At 41.5% G+C, this 24,277-nt stretch overlaps 2 protein-coding genes across 3 annotated transcripts in view; one reads left to right on the top strand and one right to left on the bottom strand.

Annotated features, from left to right (window-relative positions):
• Positions 1–9,132, top strand: part of ITSN2 (intersectin 2) — a 199,386-nt gene extending 190,254 nt beyond the window's left edge. For both annotated transcript variants that reach the window (XM_063115903.1, XM_063115904.1), the window contains 3 exons: positions 384–467; positions 789–962; positions 8,169–9,132. In XM_063115903.1, coding sequence (XP_062971973.1) covers positions 384–467; positions 789–962; positions 8,169–8,326 — 416 coding nt within the window. In that variant the 3' untranslated portion in view covers positions 8,327–9,132. The remainder of the gene's footprint in view (positions 1–383; positions 468–788; positions 963–8,168) is intronic.
• A 2,149-nt stretch (positions 9,133–11,281) lies between these two features.
• The window catches only part of FAM228B (family with sequence similarity 228 member B), a 63,469-nt gene continuing 50,473 nt past the window's right edge, over positions 11,282–24,277 (bottom strand). The window contains exon 11 of the mRNA XM_063115905.1: positions 11,282–11,476. Coding sequence (XP_062971975.1) covers positions 11,284–11,476 — 193 coding nt within the window. The 3' untranslated portion in view covers positions 11,282–11,283. The remainder of the gene's footprint in view (positions 11,477–24,277) is intronic.

The raw sequence follows: 24,277 nt of genomic DNA, 5'->3' as shown, positions 1-24,277 counted from the left end.
TAGGGATGGTAGGTTCTTTTTGAGTGGCAGTTGTCCTGTTAATGCTCACTCAAGAATTCTGATGACATAATTAAATCCTTAAATAAATCCTTAAATAAATAAATAATAATAAGGAATATTGGTGAAAATGAAGAGAGAATATCTCCTAGGTCACTAGTTTCACCCAACCCAGATTTATATTGGGCTGTATACAAATGTGTCCTTCCGCTATTTCCAGTTGGTGAATTTGCAAAATGCAGAAATAGCTTAAACTGTCTTAGTCTCATCCAGCTCATGTGCAACCATACCAATTTAGATGGTTTGTGGTTTGTCCCGTAAATTGTCCTGCTAATTTTGTTTTTATATTCAAGCTATTTATTAGTTCCGGCATTCTTCTTTTTCAGCTCGATCACAGAAGTGTTCCGGAATAGGGCGTTTGATGGTGCATGTGATAGAAGCAACAGAATTAAAAGCATGTAAACCTAATGGTAATCATTTCAGGATGGATCTTCATATATTGGCCATATAATTTAATTTCAGCTAGCTAATGTGTAGAGTGTCGATGTTTCAAATAGTACTTGTCATGCATAAATTTTGGAGAGAAAATACAATGTTCATCCATACAGCTAGGAAAATATTTTTGTATTATGTTATGAACATACTGAAAATAGAAAAGCCAGAAGCAGATCCCTATAAACTGGATGTAGAAAGCCTCTGGTGAAAATAGAGCATGCTTATCTATGGTCAGGTTTTCCTACGTTCTTCTTCTTTAAATGTTTCATGTATGCATTTCTATGTTTTGTGTTAAGGGAAGAGCAACCCATACTGTGAAATCAGCATGGGGTCTCAAAGCTACACTACAAGAACACTGCCAGACACTTTGAACCCAAAATGGAACTTTAATTGCCAATTCTTCATCAAGGATCTTTATCAAGACGTGCTGTGTATCACCGTGTTTGACAGAGATCAGTTCTCACCCGATGGTATGTGCAGCAGTTTATCTGTGGTGATCATCACCAGTCTTCGTCCCAAGCTGATGAATAGAAATGGGGGGTTGTGCTCATGAGCACAGCACAAACCTACTAATTCTGATTCTTCAAGGCCATATATTCTGTTCTTACTATTCTTGCCTCCCATTACTTTAATGTGTCTGTCCTGAGTTATATCAGAGGCTGGTGGTAGCAACTTAAGATTGGTGCAATGTGGTACAACAGCTTCCCCTGATAAAATACCATGCCCAGTGCCTTAGGGTTATGTGACCATTACCCAAAGATTTTCCCTTCTAAATCAGATGGATTAATATAATCTGGGTTCTTTGTGTGATACATAAAGCCTGCTAGGTTTTATCTTGGTGCATGCAAAGAGCTCCCTTCAATAGTCAACAGAGAAATCTAGAAATTAATGACACCAAGGGCTAAATTAGCTATTATAAGCAAATGTTTGTGCTAACTTTCATGCATGTGAGATCCCTCGGTACAATGTATAGTGGAGAAGCAGCACTTGTGAAAGCAATGAACCAGGCCATCTCACATCATTCACGCTCCCAAGGCTGCCACTTCTTTTCAAGAAGAGCAGGGCCACTGGGTGTGTAGTACATATACGGGCACTTAATAATGCCTAGTTCAGACCGGGTTTTACTGGGTAACATCTTGTATTTTTTTTATTAAGTCATTTTATTACAGTCACAAGACCAGCAGTATAGAGTAACACTGTAAATACAATGATAATTATAATTAAAGGTCATAATTAAAATATAAAACAGAATAACAAGAAACTTGCACATGTCCCATTTATAATAATACTAAGTTTAATAAGTAAAAACATTACCAAACACTTAACATTGTCCCATGTTGACAAGCAATTGCAGAAGCACAGAATCTAGCCACCTTAATAGCTACCTCTGGATTCTGATCAGCCAGGAGATAGTCTATATAAAACGCATCAGATTTCCCAGGTATTCTTTGTAAAAAAAGGGGTAATAAATATATGCCGAAAACCAGGATAGAAGGAGCAATACAGCAGTATGTGGCCTATAGCCTCCGGGTGTGTGCAAAAGAAGCCAAACGGTAAGGGGTGGAACCAAAAAAGGAGTTGTTATTTCGATAAGCCTTTCTTGAAATTATGTTTATTCAGACAAGCCAACGCGTTTCGGACTCCAAAAAACGGGGTCCTTCCTCAGGGCAGTTTCAAAAAGCAGCTTTATTTCCTTGTACAAATGCAATAAATTCCTAAGTCTCCACCACACCAACTTCGCAGGGGCATAAACGCTCACAATATGAGGGTACTATTGTATCTTCCTTCCAACAGTGCTGAAAGTAGCACATTAAACTTGGCTAGTGTAAAGATTTCCCTATATTTTGGGATAGGTAAAATAGTCAAGTAGGTCACAAGTAAAGAAAAGCCTGCCCCTGTCTCCAAACTCAGAGTGTAGGGTAGCAGCTGTTACAACGATCTTGTAGCTCCTTGTTCCTGATACGCTGGCATCTCTCTCCCCTTTGGCTTTTGTATGGCCCAGGGCCAGGATGGCATTTCGCGAGAAACCCAAATTATGCACTTTCTCGTCTGCAGCCCTTTTCCACTTTGACTGGAATATATCAGTTAAAGTCAAGAGGGCTAAACCTTGAGGGGTGAATATTATTTTTAGCTTTACATCCAAAGATGTAAAGATTTACATCCAAACCTGGGATTCCACCAACATTTGGCCTGTCTCAAGACATAGGAGCACGTTAGGCACACAGCTCGGAAGACTGAGAATATTTCTCAGGAGTTTTGTTTGGGTGGATTCCATAGCGGCAAAATTACTGTAACCACACAGTTGTGCACCATATAGCAATTGTGTCAATGCCTTGGCAGTGAAGACTTGTAAGGCTGAGGGTATGCACTGACCTCCTTTGGCCTAGAAATAGGAGATGAGCACCCGTCTGTGCGTTTGCAATGGCTTTAGAGATTTGTGTCCTCCATGAGCCAGATGTACTGCAAAATTACTCCCAGATATTTGTAAGATTTAACCTGCTCGATTGGGTGCCTTTTTATCTTCCAGCGATGTTTGCTCCGTTTTCAAGTGAAAACTAAGACTTTAGTTTGGGCATTGTTAATCACCAGCTTCTCAGTTTTACAATAAATGTCCAGAAATCTTAACAACCCCCTCAAATGAATGCATGTCAGAGACAGCGGCAGCGCATTGTCTGCATAAAGTAGAACATTCAAAGGTCTACTTGCCAGTTTAGGAGGGTGGGAGCTTATTTCAGGAAGCCTTTTAGCCGGGGAGCTGATGTAAATGTTGAACAAATTGGGGGCTAAGACACAGCCTTGTTTAACACCGATATAAGAATTGATCTGGTCAAACGGTCTGTGTGGTTGCATCTCACCTGCAGCCACATTTTATCGTACAGACTATGAATGAGAATCAGCAATCGCCTATCAATGTTAGTGGCCTCGAGTTCCTGCCATAGCCTGTCTCCCGGGATTAGGCTGAAAGCAGACTTAGAGTCAATGAAGGCCATGCAGAGTGCTCCCCCCGCAACCCCCAGCGACAGAAGAAAATCTTTTGACCAGGCGTTGTAACACAAGTCCCTGGTCAGCAGTGGAATGCTCTGGTCTGAAGCCTGCCTGCTCATCTTCCGAGAGGTTTCCCTCCTCCATCCAGCTTGAAAGTTTCTCGAGGAGGTGTCTGGCTTACAACTTGCTGGCGATGCACGGTAGACTAATTGGCCTGTAACTAGAGGAGTCCGATCTTTTCCCTTTTTTGTATTCCAGGATGATAATGGCAAGCCCCCAATCCTTTGTCCGACCGATACAAGTAAATAAGTCTGCTCGGACCAGAGCCCACCTCTCCATGGTGGCCTTGAGCAGCTCGGGTGGAATGTATCACTCCCAGGTGCTTTGGCCAACCTGAGTTTGGAAATAACCCTATACTGATTTCAGAAGTGGAAACCGGAGTCCAGTCAGGGAGCTTGTTCATTCCATGTCTTGGTAGCAGGGCTCCTGGTTGTCTTTTTGCATACAGGTCACTAAAATATGATTCCCGGGTCTTAATAGGAATGTGGAAATCCTTTCCACCTGATTTACTATGCCAACCTCTGGAGACAATTCTCCAGAAGGTGACTGAATCATGAGCCTTGATGTGGCAATTAGATTCTGCCAACTCACTTTCTGTGCCTGGTTCTTTTTCTCCTTAATTAAGTCTTTGTATCTCTTCTTTAATGCCATCCATTCAGGAGGAATAGTAGGCGAGTCCTGTTTCCTGTATAGCCTAAATTTTTGGTTTGACGCATTCTTGGCCAAACCAAGGTTAGGACATACAGAAAGGGTCATGTTCCCTCACAGGGATTTTATGAGTGATTTTGCAAAGATAAAACCGTTTCCTAGCAAGAATCCAAAACATTTTGTGGGGATCCTATGGTTAGCAGAGTATCCCACAATCCAAGACAACTATGAGTGTAAAAATGAAGTTGTCATGCTGTGACTTGGCTGACCATCTTATACATGAAGCTCCAATTTCAGCTTCTGAATACAACAGAGGGTCATGGTCTGCATGGACATCCTGATTCTCAGGCTTTAGGATTACAATTAAAGGGAGGTGGTCACTCTCAGTGCGTGTTCCCAACGTGCAACTGACCACCAAACTTAATAGATTGTAATAATAAAATAATAGATGTTTGAATTCACCTTGTTTATCCCCTTCTAGGCCCCCATTCAGCAACACTAGATCTAAGCTATTTATCTTACCTAGGAGGCAGAGCCCAGGATAATTGCAATCCGTGTCTTTCGACGGCCTTTCAGGTATTAAATGGGCCACCTCTGTTTTGGGAGATTATTCACCAAAGTGGTGGTAGAGTGTTTCCTCATTCTGGCCAGTTCTGGCATTCTGGATTCCTGCATTGAGCAGGGGGTTGGACTCAATGGCCTTATAGGCGCCTTCCAACTCTACTATTTATTTATTATTTATTTATTTTATTGCATTTATATACTGCCCCACAACTGAAGCTCTCTGGGCGGTTTACAACAATTAAAAATTGTAAACATTAAAAGTATACAAAAATTTAAAAAACATACTATCCCAAGATGTCTTGCTGTTAATAAACTTGCAGTCTTAACCATCTGTCCTTATTCAGCTAGTTTTTACGCAACTGAGGTAACTAAATTTTTAATAGCAGTAGGGAGAAAGAATGGAGTTTAACTAGGGAGATTGCAATATTGAGCAAAAAGTCTGAACTAATAAGAGTTTGGTGGAAACCAGTACCCCAAGACCTCCCCTGGTGCTTGGCTGTGCTTTCAAAGAATAAGTTGCAAAGCCATTGAATTCTAACTCCTCCCTTGCCCAAGTCTCTTGAAGCAATAAAATACCATAACCACTGATGAAGTCCCGAAAGGAGGGGTCAGCAGCCTTACTCTGCCAGCCTGCAACGTTCCAAAAGAGGGACATTAATGGAGGATTCTGATGGCATAAATTGGGTCAGGCCAGTGTAAAGTCTTTCTGGTAGAGGGACTCAGGAGGCTATCCATTACTATAGGGCCTGCAGAATTCAACCCTGTGGTACAAGACCTCAAGGGTTGAAGAAATATTCCTCAGGGCAGCTTTATGGAGGCATTGTTCCTCAGCTTTTTCTGTAGGAGTGGCCCTACTTCTCTCTTGGGTTTGCTCTTTGCCCCTGGTTGACCCTACGGGCTACATTACTTCCTAAATATATTTGATGGCCTCCATATTCATTTTAGTCACATTTCAGATTATAGGGTGAACATTATTTAAAAGGTGTCCTCAAATGCTTTACCTCCACATCCAACTCTCTCATTTCTAGCCAGGTTGGTGATGCAGTAGTTGGCTGCTTTTATGATAATTGGTTGAGTAAACAGGATCATTGATGATACATTTAGGGTCAATTTTGCTGAAGAGTGGATTTATTTCTGTGGTAACCTGGCAGTACGGGAGGCAGATCATCTCGCTCAGAGACCCCAGCTCAGTGTACTCCTTTCTTCCAACGTTGTTTGCTTGATGGACTGTTGCTGGACTTTCTAGAGCCCAGTGGAGCTCCCTTTGTCCACTTGGACCTCTTTCATATGACTTCATATTTGTCAAATATGAGTCTTTTCGCAATTTCATTTTGTGCATTGTGGGACAGAGTGCAGAAGGACTCTAATAACTTCTGCTTTTCAGTATCAAATAATTTGTCCCCCTGGTATGATGTCTGCCATTCATTGCATGAGGGCAAGTAGATGTTGAGACTCCCTTAACTCTGGCTCACCCAAGTCTTCGCAAGTGGGAAATTTATTTCCAACACTGTCAAGATCGATTAATTTTTTATGGCTGTGGGCTTCCTCAGTTCAGGTGCTTTTTGTATGTACTATCAGATGAGGGTCCAGGATGAGGGGTACCACCCATTTCTCAAATCGCCTAGAGACTAATATGCCATTCTTGTATAGTAGACCTCTGCACTCATACAGCATCTTAGCAGAGCTCCATTTCCAGAATGTAACTGCAAGCACAGAGTCCATTGAAGTACAAGTACTTTATACTTTGAACTTAGGGGTCTTTGTCACTTTAAAACTTTTTTTTTCATGTGACAATGTCTGCTGAAGTGTTTTTCCTGTCTAGTATATGTCTGAAAGCTGAAGCAAGGACCACAAAAAAATCAAACTGATTTTCCCCAGGACTTCTACAGGGAATTTTGACTCCTCAATAATTCTAGATAATCCATCCCTTTGGCCAGATAGGCAGGGCTAATGTTTTGTAAAGACTCCTTCAAGGGGTGTCCCTGCCCCCTATGACCTACAGTACCTATTGGCAGAAAAGCAAAGTGTTTGCTCCAAATTTTCTCTTCCTCTTCACCAATGATGGTCCCATCATCCAAACAACTGAAGGGCAAGCTTCCCTAGATCGTTTTCAGTAACTCTACTGGAGACTCATTGCTGGATGCTCTCCAATTACAGTTGAGAGCAATGACGGTAAACATAGTGATCCATTGGAATATCTTGCTGAGGCACTGGGATGTCAACTAGTCACAGCCATGATCCAGGGACATCTACAGAAGCCAAACCAACCAGTCTCCAGCTCGGTGTCATCCACTAATCAATCCAAAGTTTATTGTACTAGCCAAAGGCCATGACAAATCAAAAGAAAGCATCATACATATATACAGTAATACAAATACCTCAAAAATACACAGATAACTTGAAATTTACCATAACTAAAACTCAGATTTCACTCAGCAGTCTGAATCTCCATGGCAGTTTATGGCAATTTTGTCTAGTTCTCTCTTCCTAATCTTTTTTTGCTGCCAGTGTATGTGTCACATAACTGTTGGTATCACTCAGAAGAAAAAGAATTTCTGCAAGGGTGTTCCTATATCCATGTGCTTACAAGGGTTTCAGGAATCTCTCTCTTGGCTCCCTATAGAGGGCAAACTAGCATGTAGTGAACAATGTCTTCCACTTGATGTTGGCCACAGATGCAGTCTGCATTCAAATGGCACCTTGTGGTAGTGTCCATCTAGAACTGCAGTTGGCATCACTTGGAAGTTACAGGAAGCCAGATTCTGGCTGGACATCAGGAAAAACATCCTGACTGTTAGAGCAGTACGACAATGGAACTAGTTACCTAGGGAGGTTGTGGGCTCACCCACACTAGAGGCCTTCAAGAGGCAGCTGGACAACCATCTGTCAGGGATGCTTTAAGGTGGATTCCTGCATTGAGCAGGAGCGGCTGGACTCCATGGCCTTGTAGGCCCCGTCCAGCTCTACTATTCTATGATTCAGTTCAATAAAAACATTTCTTAGGGAAAGTGGCCTCAGTTTGGACAAATAGCTGGCTCTGAAATGTTGTTTTCAAAAGAGGGAACCACCAGGAGAATTTAGTGTTTTTAATTAGTTGCAGATCCCTCCTGGAATCTATCCCAAATAGCCAATCCCTTAGTTGCTTCTTATCCATATCAAGTATGGGCTTCAGCTCAGAAAAGTAATAGCTATGCAGGAGCGTTTGGAGTATTGCCATCCAATAACAATTTTTGTTCATTTCCTGGTAGCACATAGCTGGAAGACATTCATTTGGCAAGATGACAATTCAGTCCACTAATCAGCATTTGAACATGCCCTAATGTTTCATTTTCCTTATGAAATTTTAATCACATTTAATTTGCTAATTTATTCACTTCACACTTAGTGACTTAATCAAGGGTTTTGTGTTTGTTAAACAGATTTTTTGGGTCGCACTGAAGTTCCAGTAGCCAAAATCAGAACAGAGCAAGAAAACAAGGGACCTATAACTAAACGCTTACTGCTGCACGAGGTACCAACAGGTGAAATTTGGGTGCGCTTTGATCTGCAATTATTTGACCAGAAACCACTCCCTTGAAAAAAGAAAAGCTGCTTTGTGAGAATGAGGACTAGCAAAGATAGGATGAACTGCTCATTGGAATGGAAAATGTTTTACAAACAATTCTTCACTCAAACAGGTACATGAGCGCAGTTTGTGCAGCAAAATCACTTCACCTGGTCACTTGTACATTACTTCTTTGCTGTGTGCATGTATGTTAGTGGCAATCTATGCAATGCAAAATGTACTGTATATAAGATACTGTAGGACAGTGCCTTTTATTGATATTGAAATTTTTGAATGGTGATGCCAATGTTTCCATGTTCAGATCTCTTAAAAGTATTAACTAGGAAGGGGCATTTAAAAAAATGTTTACCGTTTACATTGATGAGAGAGGGGGGGAATGGTTTAGTTCAGTGCTAGAATAATTTCATCTCTATCCTGGAAAATATAATCTGCTTGAGCCTCATCTCAGGATATTAACTGTAGGGAATATATGCTGAAGTCTTAGCAATTCCGGATCCTTTAAACACTGTATACTTAAAAAAACAGAGTTCAGTTCTTTATATAATGCTGTACTTATGAGGAAATGATAACAATTTCTCTCACACACTTAATCATTTTATAACCATTTTATGGTTATAAAAAGGAATAATTAGGAAATAATAATAATGTAATCTATAATAATGTGGATACTTTTCACATTAAATATATATGAAAGAAAAATATCAATTTTCTTGCAGACTCCCCATAGAATGTGCACCTTTAAGACTTGTCATAAGCAAAGATCCGAGGGCAGAGAATGTAAGGTAGTCATGCCAAGATCTGTATACCAATTAAAGTTTATTAATATAAATTGTCTAAAGATACATAGAGTCATATTGATTTTCTAAAGCATATTTTATTGTACTGCTGAATGTGAAAGAATGAGAAATAAGACAGGAATTAAAACCAAGGAAAAATGCTCAAAATGTTAATCACATTTGTTACAGGAATTGCTCGTAGGATTTTATAGGATTTTAATAAGCAGCAAAGCTCTTAGAGCCAAAGTGCCCACCAGAAACTCCTCGTGCAAAAGCTACCCTGGAAGATCTCTAACACAGCTACTAATCTTTTATGTGCAAATTACAAAAAAAAGCAACAATGAACCATGTTCATTATTGGAAATGTTACAGGGACAAAACATAGTTGTGGCTTTTAGATGTTTGATGAACAGAAAAATCCATGATGGAGGAATCTTTAACTTCCATCTCTGATATTTAAGTACTGCTTTTAATTTAAAGTAATAGAGTTGTATCCCTTAGATCAGCCTTTCCCAACGTGGTCCCCTCCCCACAATATTTTGGACTACATTTCCCAGCATTCTTTACCATTGACCATATTGGCTAGGGCTGATGGAACTTGAAGTCAAAAACTCTGGAGAGCACCAAGTTAGAGAAAGGCTGCTTTAGGTGCTATTTTGTCAAACAAGTTTGAATTGCAAACTCAACCTGGAGGAAAAAAAATCTTTTTTGTGATTCATTGTTTCAAATACTAAATAAAATAACTGATTTTCTGAGAGTATTTATTCAATTAATCAGAATGAAATCTTATATTTTATAAATATGCCTATAACATTTTCTGGGAAAGAGAAAAACAACAACATCATATTGAGTCTCAATTGTCAATATGAAAATCAGTACATACTTTAAAGGCAGCAAAACTACCAAATTTCTACAATAAGTATCTCGTGAGAACAGTAATACTGAAAGGCTTTATTAATGCAGAAATTGTAAATTTGGTGTGTGTATGGAAAAAAAAACCCACTCATGTGTAGAGGAAACAAAAATCTCTGCAGAGACTGGCAGGAACACAACTGTCTCACTATTGAAGGGCATTAGATTATTCCCATTTGCAACTGGCGCTTCAGAAAATGAGCTGGAATAGGGCAAAATTCATTAGCAGAAAATTTAAAGCGTCTTCATCCATTAGTTTCAAGAACAATGATACCTTTCACATTACCCTAAGTGACTACTTCTAACAATTGACTAAGGGTCAGATACAACATTTTATAGCTTTAAAAATTCAACTGGGTACATACTAATAAGGCAGTTTTTACAATATGCCATAAGAAGTGGAAGTCACAGTAAGAGAAAATATTATTGGCCTAGAAATTCCTTTTCCTTCAGTTTCTAAAAGTTTATTTAGCTGATGTCTGAACATTTCAAACTTGGATAAAAGTCATTTATGGGGGAAATTCTAATGGATTCTTCCTTAGGATCTTGTTTGACTCCCATGAGGTTGACATTACCCTCAATAAGATGATTGTACTCTGTCAAGTATAATACCTGTCTAAAAAGCTAAATTGATGAATCCATCAAAACAATCTCCTATAAAAGCATTCTTGAGTGTGGGGGTGCTTATATGAGAAGAAAGCTTAGTCTCAACTTAACCAAAGCTAGAGCTTTTTGTGTGTCTTCTCTCTCTCTCTCTCTCTCTCTCTCTCTCTCTCACACACACACACACACACACACAATTTCAAACCCATTTATATGCAAGAGGATTTCCTATTCTCATTCTGTCAGAACTCTTATGTTATTGCACTGTAGCTAGAATCAATAGCTGTTATAGTAATAAAGCCTCTTTAGAAAAAACCAAGTGCCTGCTTAGAATTTAGTTTTGTATAGATTTGTAGACCATTTCAATCTTATGTTGCTGAAATATTATGCAGCAGGAAACAGGACTGTCTGCTCTAGCTTTCCCAAACGTCAGGCAATATGGACATTGTTTCCAAAGCTGCAGTACACAACCTATGACTCTTAACTTGAAAGTATAAAACAGCACTTACATAAATAATCTCCACAGCTCGTCCACAACATACTGTTCTTGTCTCTGGATGATGGAAAATTTGAGGATCAATCCTTGTTACTTTCAAAATATTTACAATAACTGTCACACACACTGTCCACACTGCTTTTGTTTTACACCTTGTACAAGAAATCCACTTCAAAGGCATATCAAGAAGCAGATTTTATTGCTGATTTCCTAACTGATGAGCCAGTTAGTCTTTGTTTTGTCAAAAAACTGGGCAAACAGGCGAAATCTGGTTTCCTGGAAGAAGGGCATCTCTTGTTCAGTAGAAGCCAGGATGGGTCTCCCCAGCTCTTGAAATCCATAGAACTCAGGTTTCTAGTGGTGCTCATTTTTTGCCTTTTAACAGAATGAAATTAGGATGGTTAGGACTATCCGACATTGTCAAGTATCAATGCTTACTGCTGCCACACCAGTTGTATATGTGTTGTGCTGGTGCTGCTTGACCCTCAAAAAGTAAGATGGCAAACTGGCCAATATTCTAACATTTCCTTTCCAAAGCCTTGTTAATGTTTAAATTTTTGTGAACTGCCCAGAGAGCTTTGGCTGTTGGGCGGTATAAAAATGTAATAAATAAATAAATAAATAAATAAATAAATAGAGATAATATGAAGTTCATGGTGTGTGAACATCATAGAAGTATTCTGTTAAGGGTGGATGGGTAGGATAAATCATCTTCAGTGGAAAGTCAGAGAGTTTTAATGCTGGTGGAAGGCATTAGGACAAGACCAGTTCCTGCTTTGGACTGGACAGCAAGTTCTAGCTCCTGGCTTTCTTGGTTTGTCCTTTCTTGTTGTCTCTTGGTGTTTACCCTTCCTAGGTCTCATATGTGCCTTCCAGCAGCAGCAGCAGCAGCAGCAGCAGCAGCAGCAGCAGCAGCAGCAGCAGCAGAAGAAGAAGAAGAAGAAGAAGAAGAAGAAGAAGAAGAAGAAGAGGAACCACACACTTTCTCTAGAGGCCAACTACAAGGATCTGCTTTTGTCACACCCTGCTTCCCAGGGTTGAAATTTCTAGCTGCTGTGGGCGTTCCATTGTGGGGAAGGCTGAGACTAGGTGCTTTGCAGCCAAAGCTACCATCTTCAAAGTAGTCTTACTCTACAGTGGGTGACCTTGCCACTTAACTGACTGTAAATTACAAGAGGGGAGAAGTAGGCTCCCACTTCCCAGTTCTTACAGGACCAACAGGGTCTGACGCTCACTGAAGGATGCCTAGAACTGCTCTCATTCTTAGTTGGAAGAGTCCGAAGAGTCTCAGGTTACCTTTCTAGAAGACAGTGTGACTGGGTTTACACATCACAGAAGCAATTCTCAGGTTGTTTGACAATTGACTGGGGTTTGTTGTTGGGTTAATTCTAGGTTGTTAATGGGTTAACATTCCATGAAACAACCCAGCATTGAAACAACATTGTTAATTAAAAGCAGAAATGACAAACGTGCAGCTCATCAATTTGTTCCTCCCCAACTATTCCTAGGTTAAACATTTCCTCGAAACCATCTAAAACCCTTCAGTATCTCAAGTATGGATCCTCAGCAGCTCTGAGCTTGGGAAGGAATGATTCCCAAAAAACCACTACTACCACGATACAAAACACCCCCGTGGGGGAATAAAGGCTTCTGACCATTTTACCTCAGGGGTGGAGCAACTGTGGCCCATCAGATATTGTTGGACTCCAACACTCATCAGCTGCAGATGGCAGATAGATAAGAGGGCTCCCACAAGACACAGAGTCCACCCTTCCTTATATAACGTATAAAATATGCTTCCAGAGTGGTCCCATAGATCCTGTTAAGTGGCTTGATGTATGGAAGCCAAAAGGCTCTCCAAACTGACTCAACATCTGGTCCAGACATATCATTAGCACCAAGTGTCATTAGACAGACATAGTTATTAGAGACAGAAATATAGCCTCCTTAGCCAGTGGGGCACTATTAAAACGCCATTTGTTCCTTGATCTTTCAAAGAACCGTCAGAATCAGGCTGAGGGATGGAAAGGCATACAAGGCTTTAGGCTTATTGTTCCTGTAGAACCTGGATTCTGGAATCTGGACATGAACTATTCCATATGTTTGGTCTCTGTTGACAAACAGGCCTTACAGTAGTATCCTGAACTATTTGATTATTTCATGGAGAATATCTCCAAGAAGAGCCACTCTGACTCCCAAAAAAGAACTGAGCAGTGTCAAGGTTAGCATCTATATGAGATGTTCTTTACAGTAAACTCCTAGAGATAAACAGAGCCCCTACTTTGCAGGGTCTACTTAGGAGATTGTGGGGGGAGCCATCCCATGGCAATCATCAGCTAAGCTGCACTTCCTGGATGGTAGCAATAGTATGGATAAATGCTTTCCCACCTCCATGGGAAAAATGCAGCTGCCATGCTGGATCAGACCAAGGGTCCATCTAGTCCAGCACTCTGTTCACACAGTGGCCAACCAGCTGTTGACTAGGGACCAACAAAGCAGGGCGTGGTGCAACAGCACCATCCCACCCATGTTCCCCAGCAAATGGTGCATATAGGCTGACTGCCTCGGATACTGGAGGTAGCACATAGCCATCAGGGCTAGTAGCCACTGATAACCTTCTCCTCCAGGAATACATCCAACCCCCTTTTAAAGCTATCCAAATTGGAAAATTCCAGTTTAACTATGCATTGTGTGAAGAAGTACTTCCTTTTATTTGTCCTTCTCTGCACTTTTTCCAGTTCCATAATATATATATTTAGGTGTGGTGACCAGAACTGTACACAGTATTCGAAGTGTGGTCGCACTATAGATTTGTGCAAAGGCAATATGATACTGGCAGTTTTATTCTCAATTCCTTTTCTAATAATGGAGTTTCCCTTGTTTACAGCGTCTGCACACTGGGTTGACATTTTATCGATTTGTCCACTACAACCCCAAGATCTTTCTTGTTCGGTCACTGCTAGCTCAGATCCCATCAGATTATACTTGAAGTTGGGTTCTTTTGCCCCAATGCGCATCACCTTACACTTGCTTACATTGAACTGCATCTGCCATTTGGATGCCCGCTCTCTGAGTTTGGAGAGATCCTTTTAGAGTTCCTCACAATCCCTATTTGTTTAATTTACCATCTATTCCTACTCTGCTTTCTGTTCTTTAATCAGTTACTGATCTATAAGAGGACCTCTCCTTTTATTCCATGATTGCTCAGTTTGTTCAGGATTCTTTGGTGAGGGACTTTACCGAAAGCCTTTTGGAAGTCCAAGTAAACAATGTCCACCAGATCACCCCGTCTACATATTTGTTGACACTATCAAAGAATTCTAGTAGATTAGTGAGACAGGACTTGCCTTTGCGGAAGCCGTGTTGATTCTTCTTCAGCAGGACATGCCCTTCTATATGCTTACTAATTTTGTTTTTAATAATGCTTTCAAACAATTTACCTGGAACGGATGTCAAGCTAACCAGCCTGTAATTTCCCGGATCTCACCTGGATCCCTTTTTAAACATTGGTGTAGTATTGGCCATCTGCTTTTCTGGAAACCTTTGTATAACTCTCCCTTTTTTTTAATGAACGGTACACATGATGGAAATTGTTGATAATCCTATATATTTTTTTCCGTTTTCACAATGTATTTTCTGTTATATTTTGCCAATATTCACAATAAAAGGAAGGGGGGAAAACAAACATTGGCCATCTTCCAGTCCTCTGGTACAGAGGCTGAGCTTAGGGACATGTTGCATATTTTTGTTAGAAGGTCCACAATTTCATAGCTGAGTTCTTTGAGAACTCTAGAATGGATACCATGCGGGCCTGGTGATTTATTTGATTTCAATTTGTCAATAAGGCTGAGAACTTCATCCTTTGTCACCACTATTTGCCTCAGTTCCTCAGACTCCCTTCCTGAAAACATCAGTTCAGGCACAGGCACCTGTCCTGTATCTTCTGCAGTGAACACTGATGCAAAGAATCCATTCGGCTTCTCTGCAATCTTCCTGTCCTCCTTTAGTACTCCCTTCATTGTCATCCAACGGCTTAACTGCTTCCCCAGCTGGTTTCCTGCTTCTGATATATTTAAAAAATTCTTTATTATTGGCCTTGATATTGTTAGTGATGTGCTCTTCAAAATGCTTTTTTGCATCTCTTACTGCCTGCTTGCATCATCTTTGTGCAAGCTTATACTCCCTTTTATTTTCCTCACTTAGGCAAGACTTTTATTTTCTGAAGTAAGTTCTGGTGACCATTCTCCTCTCAGAAGATGTCTTTGGCTAATGCTGCAATACTATACCCACTTACCTGGGAGTAAGCCCCAATGAATTTAATGGGACGTACTTCTGATTAGACATGCATAGGATTGCACAATTAGCGTCTTCCACAAAGGCCCCACTCTATGTTTCAATGAGAAAGTATCACTGATTTTCTTCAGATATTGAGTCTTCCCTGGATATTCATTAAGTTAATTATTATACTGAAACAACAAACTGTCTTGGGGTATCTTAAAGACTAAAAAAAAATAAGCATAAGCTTCCATGGACTAGCCTCCACCATCATAAATGCGCAGGTAGCTCAGTGAAGAACATACTTTTAAACTTGTAATACTTTTTAATTTTAACTGTTTGGGGAATGACTTTTGTTGTGAACCACCTATTTTGGCCCAGAAATGCAATAATAGAATATCTAAATAAATGAATGCATCTTTATACCTTATTCTGATGAAATCTTGCTCATGTAATGTCCCTTTTAATATGTGACTGAAGAAGAACAGATTATTTTCCCAAGAGTTCTCTCACCAATACATTTTTCATCCAGAGTCAAGTTGTAAAAAATCCTCTGAGAATCCAAGTTCTGATTGTTGGAAACTGAAGGCAGGCAGATCACTGTTGTGATCACTGTTGTTCTCTGCCTCAATCCAAGTGGAGAGGCGGGTAAGAAATATATTATTATTATTATTATTATTATTATTATTATTATTATTATTATTATTATTATGCCCAGGCCAAACAACAGGAACAATGGTGTTTCGAGTGAAGATCTGCCAGTTACACATTTATCATCAGAGTTCCAAAAACATACCAGTTATGCAATATATTGTTTCAATGATACTGTCAAGAATAGCCATTGCAGAAGGGGCCATACCTGTGCTTCCCCAAGGGAACACGCAAAGGGCTACTCGATTTCCTCCTCTCTTAACAAAAGCCATACAGAAGAGCTTTTCCTTACTGCCCTGCTTTGGTCCAAATGTCTGCTTCTATGACCTGGTCAAATACCTCATGAAGATATTCCACCTTATTTCTCATCCAACAACCTAAAGGCTGAGCATGAAAAGGTGCTCTCTAATTTAATGTCAAAATAACTTGCTCAAAATTGATCAAAATGCCATCCTGCCATTCTGGGCTATGTGTAAGAGACACCAATTCAGGAATGCAGTCTTTTTCATATCCCACTAATGACGAACTACCGTACTCATCACAGAAGAAAATTTCATCTTCTAAGTTCAGCCCCACCCCACCCTCTATATACATGGCCTTTTCTTCTTTGGACAACTTTGGGTTTTGCTACACCTTTATTAGTGTATTCATTTACAAACATTAGTACAGACTCGCCCTTGAGTATCTTGTTTAATCGGGCAATTGCTTCCCAAAAACCACAGTATCCAAAAAGACCTGTATCACAGGCAGGAGGAGGGAGGATTTCCCATTTCAGCCTGATTGTCTTCCTTTCCCTGGACATTTTTTTATTATTTTTTTTTTAATTAATTAGTTGCTAGGGGGGAAGGAGGAAGGAACTTTTTCATTCCACTAATAACAGGAGATTCTATTCAGGGGCAAAACAACAACAAACCAAAACCCTCTCTTGGGATGACCTAACCCAGGCTGACCCAAGGCCCTGCTTTATGCAATATATATTCAACAAAGTTGTTGCAGGCACACAATAAGATAGGCATCAAATGTTGGATGGATGTGTACCTACATATGGCAAAGTTCCATATGCATAAATGTTCTTAACAGCCTCATCTAGTCCTATGTTAATGAGTACAGAATGCAGTAATAGGAAGCTGCACATTATTTAATTTCAGTCTGTCATAAGTCAGCAACTTATATTTTCAAATGACTTTTGTTAATTTTTAAACAATATATAATTATTTTTATAATAAAGTGACTTACAAAGTGGACATTCCTATATCAATATTTTCATAGAATCATAGAATAGCAGAGTTGGAAGGGGCCTACAAGGCCATCGAGTCCAACCCCCTGCTCAATGCAGGAATCCACCCTAAAGCATCCCTGACAGATGGTTGTCCAGCTGCCTCTTGAATGCCTCTAGTGTGGGAGAGCCCACAACCTCCCTAGGTAATTGATTCCACCGTCGCACTGCTCTAACAGTTAGGAAGTTTTTCCTGATGTCCAGCCGGAATCTGGCTTCCTTTAACTTGAGCCCGTTATTCCGTGTCCTGCACTCTGGGAGGATCGAGAAGAGATCCTGGCCCTCCTCTGTGTGACAACCTTTTAAGTATTTGAAGAGTGCTATCATGTCTCCCCTCAATCTTCTCTTCTCCAGGCTAAACATGCCCAGTTCTTTCAGTCTCTCTTCATAGGGCTTTGTTTCTAGACCTCTGATCATCCTGGTTGCCCTCTCCTGAACACGCTCCAGCTTGTCTGCGTCCTTCTTGAATTGTGGAGCCCAGAACTGGACACAATACTCTAGATGAGGCCTAACCAGGGCCGAATAGAGAGGAACCAGTACCTCACGTGATTTGGAAGCTATACTTCTATTAATGCAGCCCAAAATAGCATTTGCCTTTCTTGCAGCCATATCGCACTGTTGGCTCATATTCAGCTTGTGATCTACAACAATTCCAAGATCTTTCTCGTTTGTAGTATTGCTGAGCCAAGTGTCCCCCATCTTGTAACTGTGCATTTGGTTTCTATTCCCTAAATGTAGAACTTGGCATTTATTCCTATTAAATTTCATTCTGTTGTTTTCAGCCCAGCACTCCAGCCTATCAAGATCACTTTGAAGTTTGTTTCTGTCTTCCAGGGTATTAGCTTCCCACCCAATTTTGTGTCATCTGCAAATCTGATCAGCGTTCCCTGCACCTCCTCATCCAAATCATTAATAAAAATGTTGAAGAGTACTGGGCCCAGGACTGAGCCCTGCGGCACCCCACTCGTTGCCTCTCCCCAGTTTGAGAAGGTTCCATTGATAAGCACTCTTTGAGTCCGATTCTGTAGCCAGCTGTGGATCCACCTAATAGTTGTTCCATCTAGCCCTCTTTTAGCTAGTTTGTTAATCAGAATGTCATGTGGTACTTTGTCAAAAGCTTTGCTGAAGTCAAGATATATGACATCCACAGCATTCCCACAGTCCACAAGGGAGGTTATCCTATCAAAAAATGAGATCAAATTAGTCTGACAGGATTTGTTCCTGACAAATCCATGTTGGCTTCTAGTAATCACTGCATTGATTTCAAGGCGTTTACAGATTGACTTCTTTATAATCTGCTCCAGAATTTTCCCAGGGATGGATGTCAGACTGAATGGTCTGTAGTTCCCAGGTTACTCCTTTTTGCCCTTTTTGAAGATAGGGACAACGTTAGCCCTCCTCCAGTCGTCCGGCACCTCACCTGTCTTCCATGATTTTGCAAAGATAATAGACAAAGGTTCTGAGAGTTCTTCCGCTAGCTCCTTCATTACTCTTGGATGCAGTTCATGGGGCCCTGGAGATTTAAACTCATTCAAGGAAATTAGGTGTTCTTTGACCATTTGTTTATCAATCTCAAACTGCAATCCTGCCCCCTCAACTTCTGCTTCACTTTTTCCAGGGGGGTCATAGACCCCCTTTTGGGAGAAGACCGAGGCAAAGTAGGAATTGAGCATTTCAGCCTTTTCTTTGTCATCTGTTATCTATTTGCCATCCTCATTAAGCAGTTGAACCACCATTTCTTTTCTCTGTCTTTTACTACTCACGAATCCAAAGAAAGCCTTTTTATTGCTTTTAGCATCCCTCGCTAATCTCAGCTCATTCACAGCTTTAGCCTTCCTGACGCCATTTCGGCACTTCTGCGCCACTTGTCTGTACTCTTCTTTTGTAGCCTGGCCTTCCTTCCACTTCCTATATGTATCCCTTTTTGTTTTCAGGTCATCTCTAAGCTTTTTGTGGAGCCACATTGGTTTCCTCTGTTGTCTTCTATCTTTTCTCCTGGTCGGAATTGTTTGAAACTGTGCCTTTAAAATTTCATTTTTTAAATACTCCCACCCATCCTGCACTCCTTTTCTCATTAGGCTCCCTTGCCACGGGACCTTACTTATTATAGTTCTGAGTTTATTAAAATCAGCTTTCCTAAAATCCAGAGCATGTGTATGGCTACGCTCGACTTTTGCCTCCTTCCTAATCAAGAATTCAAGTATGACGTGGTCACTTTCCCCAGAGTTCCCGTAACTGCCACTTTATCCACTAAGTCATCCCTATTGGTCAATAACAAGTCAAGGATTGCCGACCCACTAGTTCCTTCCTCCACCTTTTGTAGGAGAAAGTTATCACCCACACATGTCAGGAATTTCTTGGAAGAGCCGCTTTTGGCAGTAATGGTTTCCCAACAGATATCAGGGTAATTGGAGTCCCCCATCACTACTACATCACACTTCCTTGAAACACTGGCAATTTGTTTCTCAAAAGTTTCGTCCTCGTCTTCTCCTTGATTGGGTGGTCGGTAGTAGACTCTGATTATCATATTCTTTTTATTCCTTGCCCCATTTATTTTAATCCAGACGTTCTCGACGGGGCTCCCAGTCTCATCCGCCTGTATTTCTGTGCAGGGATAGGCATTTTTAACATATAGTGCAACTCCACCTCCCTTTCTATTTCTTCTGTTCTTTTTGAACAAGTTATATCCTTCAATTGCTATATTCCAGTCATGGGAGTCATCCCACCAAGTTTCAGTTATACCTATCAAGTCGTATTTGCCTTCATGTAATAAGAGTTCAAGTTCATTCTGTTTGTTTCCCATGCTCTGGGCATTAGTATATAGACATCGAAGATCATGTGTTTTATAGTCTGGCTTTGTTCCTACCTTGTTGCAGACACTATTTTGGGACACTGTTGGAGCTGTTCTCTGTACTGTGGTGCATTGGCCTTCATCCCTTGTTGCCTCGAGGTTTACGTCTCCCGCCCCCGTAAGATTCAGTTTAAAGCCCTCCTGATCAAGTTCTTCATGCTGTGGCCGAACTCATTATTTCCAGCCCTTGTGAGGTGCAACCCATCCCTTGCCAGCAGTTCATGTTCCAAGTAGCATAGCCCGTGGTCCCAGAATCCAAAACTCTTACGCCGGCACCACCTTCAAAGCCAGTCATTCATCCGGAGTATTTTTCTTTCCCTTTCTAGTCCTCTTCCAAGAACCGGGAGGATGGATGAGAAAACTACCTGGGCCCCAAAGTTCTTCAGTTTCCTTCCCAGAACTTCAAAGTCTGAAATGATTTCTTCGTAGCTCTGCTTGGCAACATCATTTGTTCCCACATGGATGAGAAGAAAGGGGTATGTGTCCGTGGGCTTTATGAGCTTCGGTAACCCTTCAGTCACATCTCTAATCTGTGCTCCAGGGAGACAGCACACCTGGCGAGTCCATGGGTCTTCACAACATACTTGGGTTTCAGTCCCACGCAGCAGGGAGTCTCCCACAACGACTACTCTTCTCTTCTTCTTGGTTGACCTACCTTCTGCCTCTTGGTCACTGTTGCATGGTGTCTCCTGTACTTCTTCCTCTGCAAACTGTCCTTCAGTCTCATTCTCCAGAAGCTGAAAGTGGTTGCTTAACTCTAATGGTTCCACCGGTGCAGAATGCCTTCTAATTCCTCCTCTCCTAACTGTCACTCTTTTCCAGGGAGTTTCCTCTTCATTGGCTTTCCTCCCCTCAGCATACTCCACTTCTGCTTCAGCTGGCTGTTGTTCTTCAATCTCATGTGCTCCTTGTTGCTGTTGCAGTTCCACCGTTCGGTCTAAGAACTCCTCGACTTCCTTGGAGGGTGGACACTCGCTGCTCAAGTCCTCTCACTTTTTCTTCCAAAAGTGCCACCAGCTTGCACTTGTTGCAGGTATACGCCATGTTGAGCTCAGGCAGAATCACGGACATTGCACACCCTTTGCACCTCTAGGGACTCCTTTCCATCCATATTGTCGATTTCTGCTTTGGTTTTTTTCCTTTTTGATTATAGTGGAATTGCCTTTGCTTTGTTGTGTCCTCTCTGAAGGTACACAACTATATGAGGATGTCTTAAGGGAAAGAAAGATCTTTTGGGGTTTTTTTTTTTTTTTTGGTGGTGGTGGTTTTCTGGTGTTTTTTTTTCTCTTTATGTTTTTCTTTGTTTTTCCCACCTCTTTTTTTTACTTATTTTTTATTTTTATTTTTTTTATTTTTTTAGAGGCCTCCCCCTTGGTCTCCTCTTCCCCTACACTCCCCCTGTCAAACTCCTGTTTGCTCTTCCTGTTAGCTCGCTCCCTTTTCGCTCGCTCCCTGGGAATCTGGCTTACTTTTCTAGCTCCTACTTGAGCTGGGCCAGCTGCTCTTCCCTGCTTCTGCTTAGCTCCAAGTCAGGAACCAGAATGAGATTTTGAATGAATTTAAAACAAAGTGACATGAAAAAAAAAAAATTACTTCATTTTTTTCTTAACCTTCGTTGGTGTGTTCTAAACTCGAAAATGTTACACATATAGCAGCAAACTTATCAGAACCTAGCACTCTCTTTTTGTTTCAAAGGATTTCCAGAGCTTTCACAGCAAGCTGATTGAAGATCTAAAGAACACCAGAATAGCCGTCCAACAATTCAGACAGCTCTGGACCCTTTGGTTAGAAGGCTCAGTAACATTTTGGTGGAAGTCTAAAAAAATATGCAATGCTGCCAGCTGATTCTCTATCCGCTATAATTAGAGGAATGGCTATCAGTTCTGGGACTAGGTTCCCTAAGGGCATTTGTGCTGTACTAAAGAGACACCAATTCAGGAGTGCATGTTTTTCTAGATCCCACCGAAGACTGTCTTTACCCCTCAGAGAAATCATTTTCGTCTTATCACTGCTTTCTTCTAAAAGAACACTTACCCCTCCAGTTTTACACCTACTTCCTCTTCTGGCACTTCTAGATTTTGTTAAACAGATTATTTCTAACTCACTCGCTTACAATCATTTGCAGAGATTCTCCTCTGGAGGTCTTATTTGAGGCCAAGGAGGTGATCACTGCCACAAAACCTAAACTAACTGTAAAACACCTGGATAAAATGGGAAGAGCAGAAGGAGAGGAGCACCCTTTTCCCTTCTTCCCCTTGACATGCTGTCACTATACATTTTTATTTCCCTCCTTTGTTGCTGAAAAAAGAAAGACAGGTTGCTTACCTGTAACTGTAGTTCTTCGAGTGGTCATCTGTGCAGTCACACATACGGGCCAGTTTCGGAAACTTCACTTGCTGAAAATCTTTTTAGGTGGGAACCCCTCCCCCACTGTCCACTGAGCAAGCTCAGGGGTTCCCGCCCTATCTCCTCAGTTCCTGAAACTGCCTAAACAGTCTCACTGAGGTGAACCACCAGGTAATCAAAAAATGACACCATAGCGGGGACGGTGGGAGGGTTGTGTGACTGCACAGATGACCACTTGAAGAACTACAGTTACAGGTAAGCAACCTGTCTTTCTTCTTCATGGTCTCTGTGCATCAAACATATGGGCGAATAACAAGCTGACTTACCGGAGGTGGGTGGTGTCAGGTGATGGATGAAATTCATAGAATTGCCGATAAGACGGCACGCCCAAAAGCACAGTCTCTACGTGCTCTGATGTCCAGGCGGTAGTGACTGGCGAAGGTCAGAGGTGATGACCATGTAGCTGCTTTGCAGAGGTCTGGTAGGGCAATACCTCTCTCAAAGACCGTAGAAGTAGCCACTCCTCTCGTAGAGTGGGACCGTACTCTACCCTCCAACAGGAGGCCAGCGTTTCATAGGCTAGTCTGATTGTGTGAACGACCCAAGCAGATATTCTCTGCGGAGATGCTTGAAGGCCCCCGTAACAAACAAAAAGTCTTTGGGATCTCCGGAAGGTAGCAGTTCTGGACTGGTAGAAGGCGAGGGCACGTCTAACGTCCAGTGTATGTAGAGCCAACTCAAGAGGAGATGTCGGCGAGGGAAAGAAACTTGGCAATATGATATCTTGTCCAAGGTGAAAAGAAGAAACAACCTTTGACAGAAAGGTTGGGTCCGGTCTGAGGACCACTTTGTCAGCATGGAAAATAGTGTAAGGTGAGTCTACACGAAGTGCCGCTAGCTCTGATGCACGTCTAGCAGACGTGATGGCAACAAGGAATGACACTTTAAAAGTTAATAACTGAAAGTCTGTTGTTGCTAACGGTTCGAAGGGTTTGGCAGACAACGCTTTCAGCACTACGGAAAGGCTCCATTGGGGAACAAAGGAGCAAAGTGGTGTGATGGTATTCTTCATACCCTTCATAAACCGCTTTGTTAATGGGTGGGTGAAGCCTTGAACCCACTGATGTGACGCAGAAATTGCTGCCAGGTAAACTCTAAGTGACGAGAACTTGAGCCCTTTCTTAAACAAGGAAAAAAGAAAGGAAAGCACAGTGGCTATTGGTGCTGAGAAGGGGTTCTCATTTCTGCTGAGGGCAAAGGAAGAGAATACTTCCCACTTATTGGCGTATGATTTTCTAGTAGCTGGTTTTCTAGCTGCTAGAATGATGTTCCACACGTCAGCAGGCAAGGATTGATTATCTAACGCTGCCTTATCCACCATGCCGTTAGGTTCAGTGACCCGACATCTGGATGGAGAATGAGTCCCTTCTCTTTGGAAACCAGGTTGTGGCATTGGGGCAGTTTGATAAACTCCGCTGAGGACAGTTTGAGAAGTGGTGTGAACCACGGCTGCCTTGGCCACCAGGGTGCTATCAATATGGCGTTGGCATTGTCTATGTGCAACTTTACAATGACCCTGGATAGAAGGGGTATAGGAGGGAACAGATATAGGAGTTGTCCTGACCACATCCTTTCGAAGGCATCCCCTAGGGATGCTACCCCGTGACCCACCCACGTGCAGTATAGGCTGCAGATGGCGTTCTCCAGTGACACAAACAGGTCTATTACAGGCTGTCCCCATGCCCGAAAGAGCATCACGAGTACAGACTCTTTCATC

The sequence above is a fragment of the Elgaria multicarinata genome, chromosome 2, assembly GCF_023053635.1.
Source record: "Elgaria multicarinata webbii isolate HBS135686 ecotype San Diego chromosome 2, rElgMul1.1.pri, whole genome shotgun sequence".
In the NCBI taxonomy this organism is placed as follows: Eukaryota; Metazoa; Chordata; class Lepidosauria; order Squamata; family Anguidae; genus Elgaria; species Elgaria multicarinata.
Note: the sequence above shows the minus strand (reverse complement) of the source record. Positions and strands in the feature narration are given on the sequence as shown.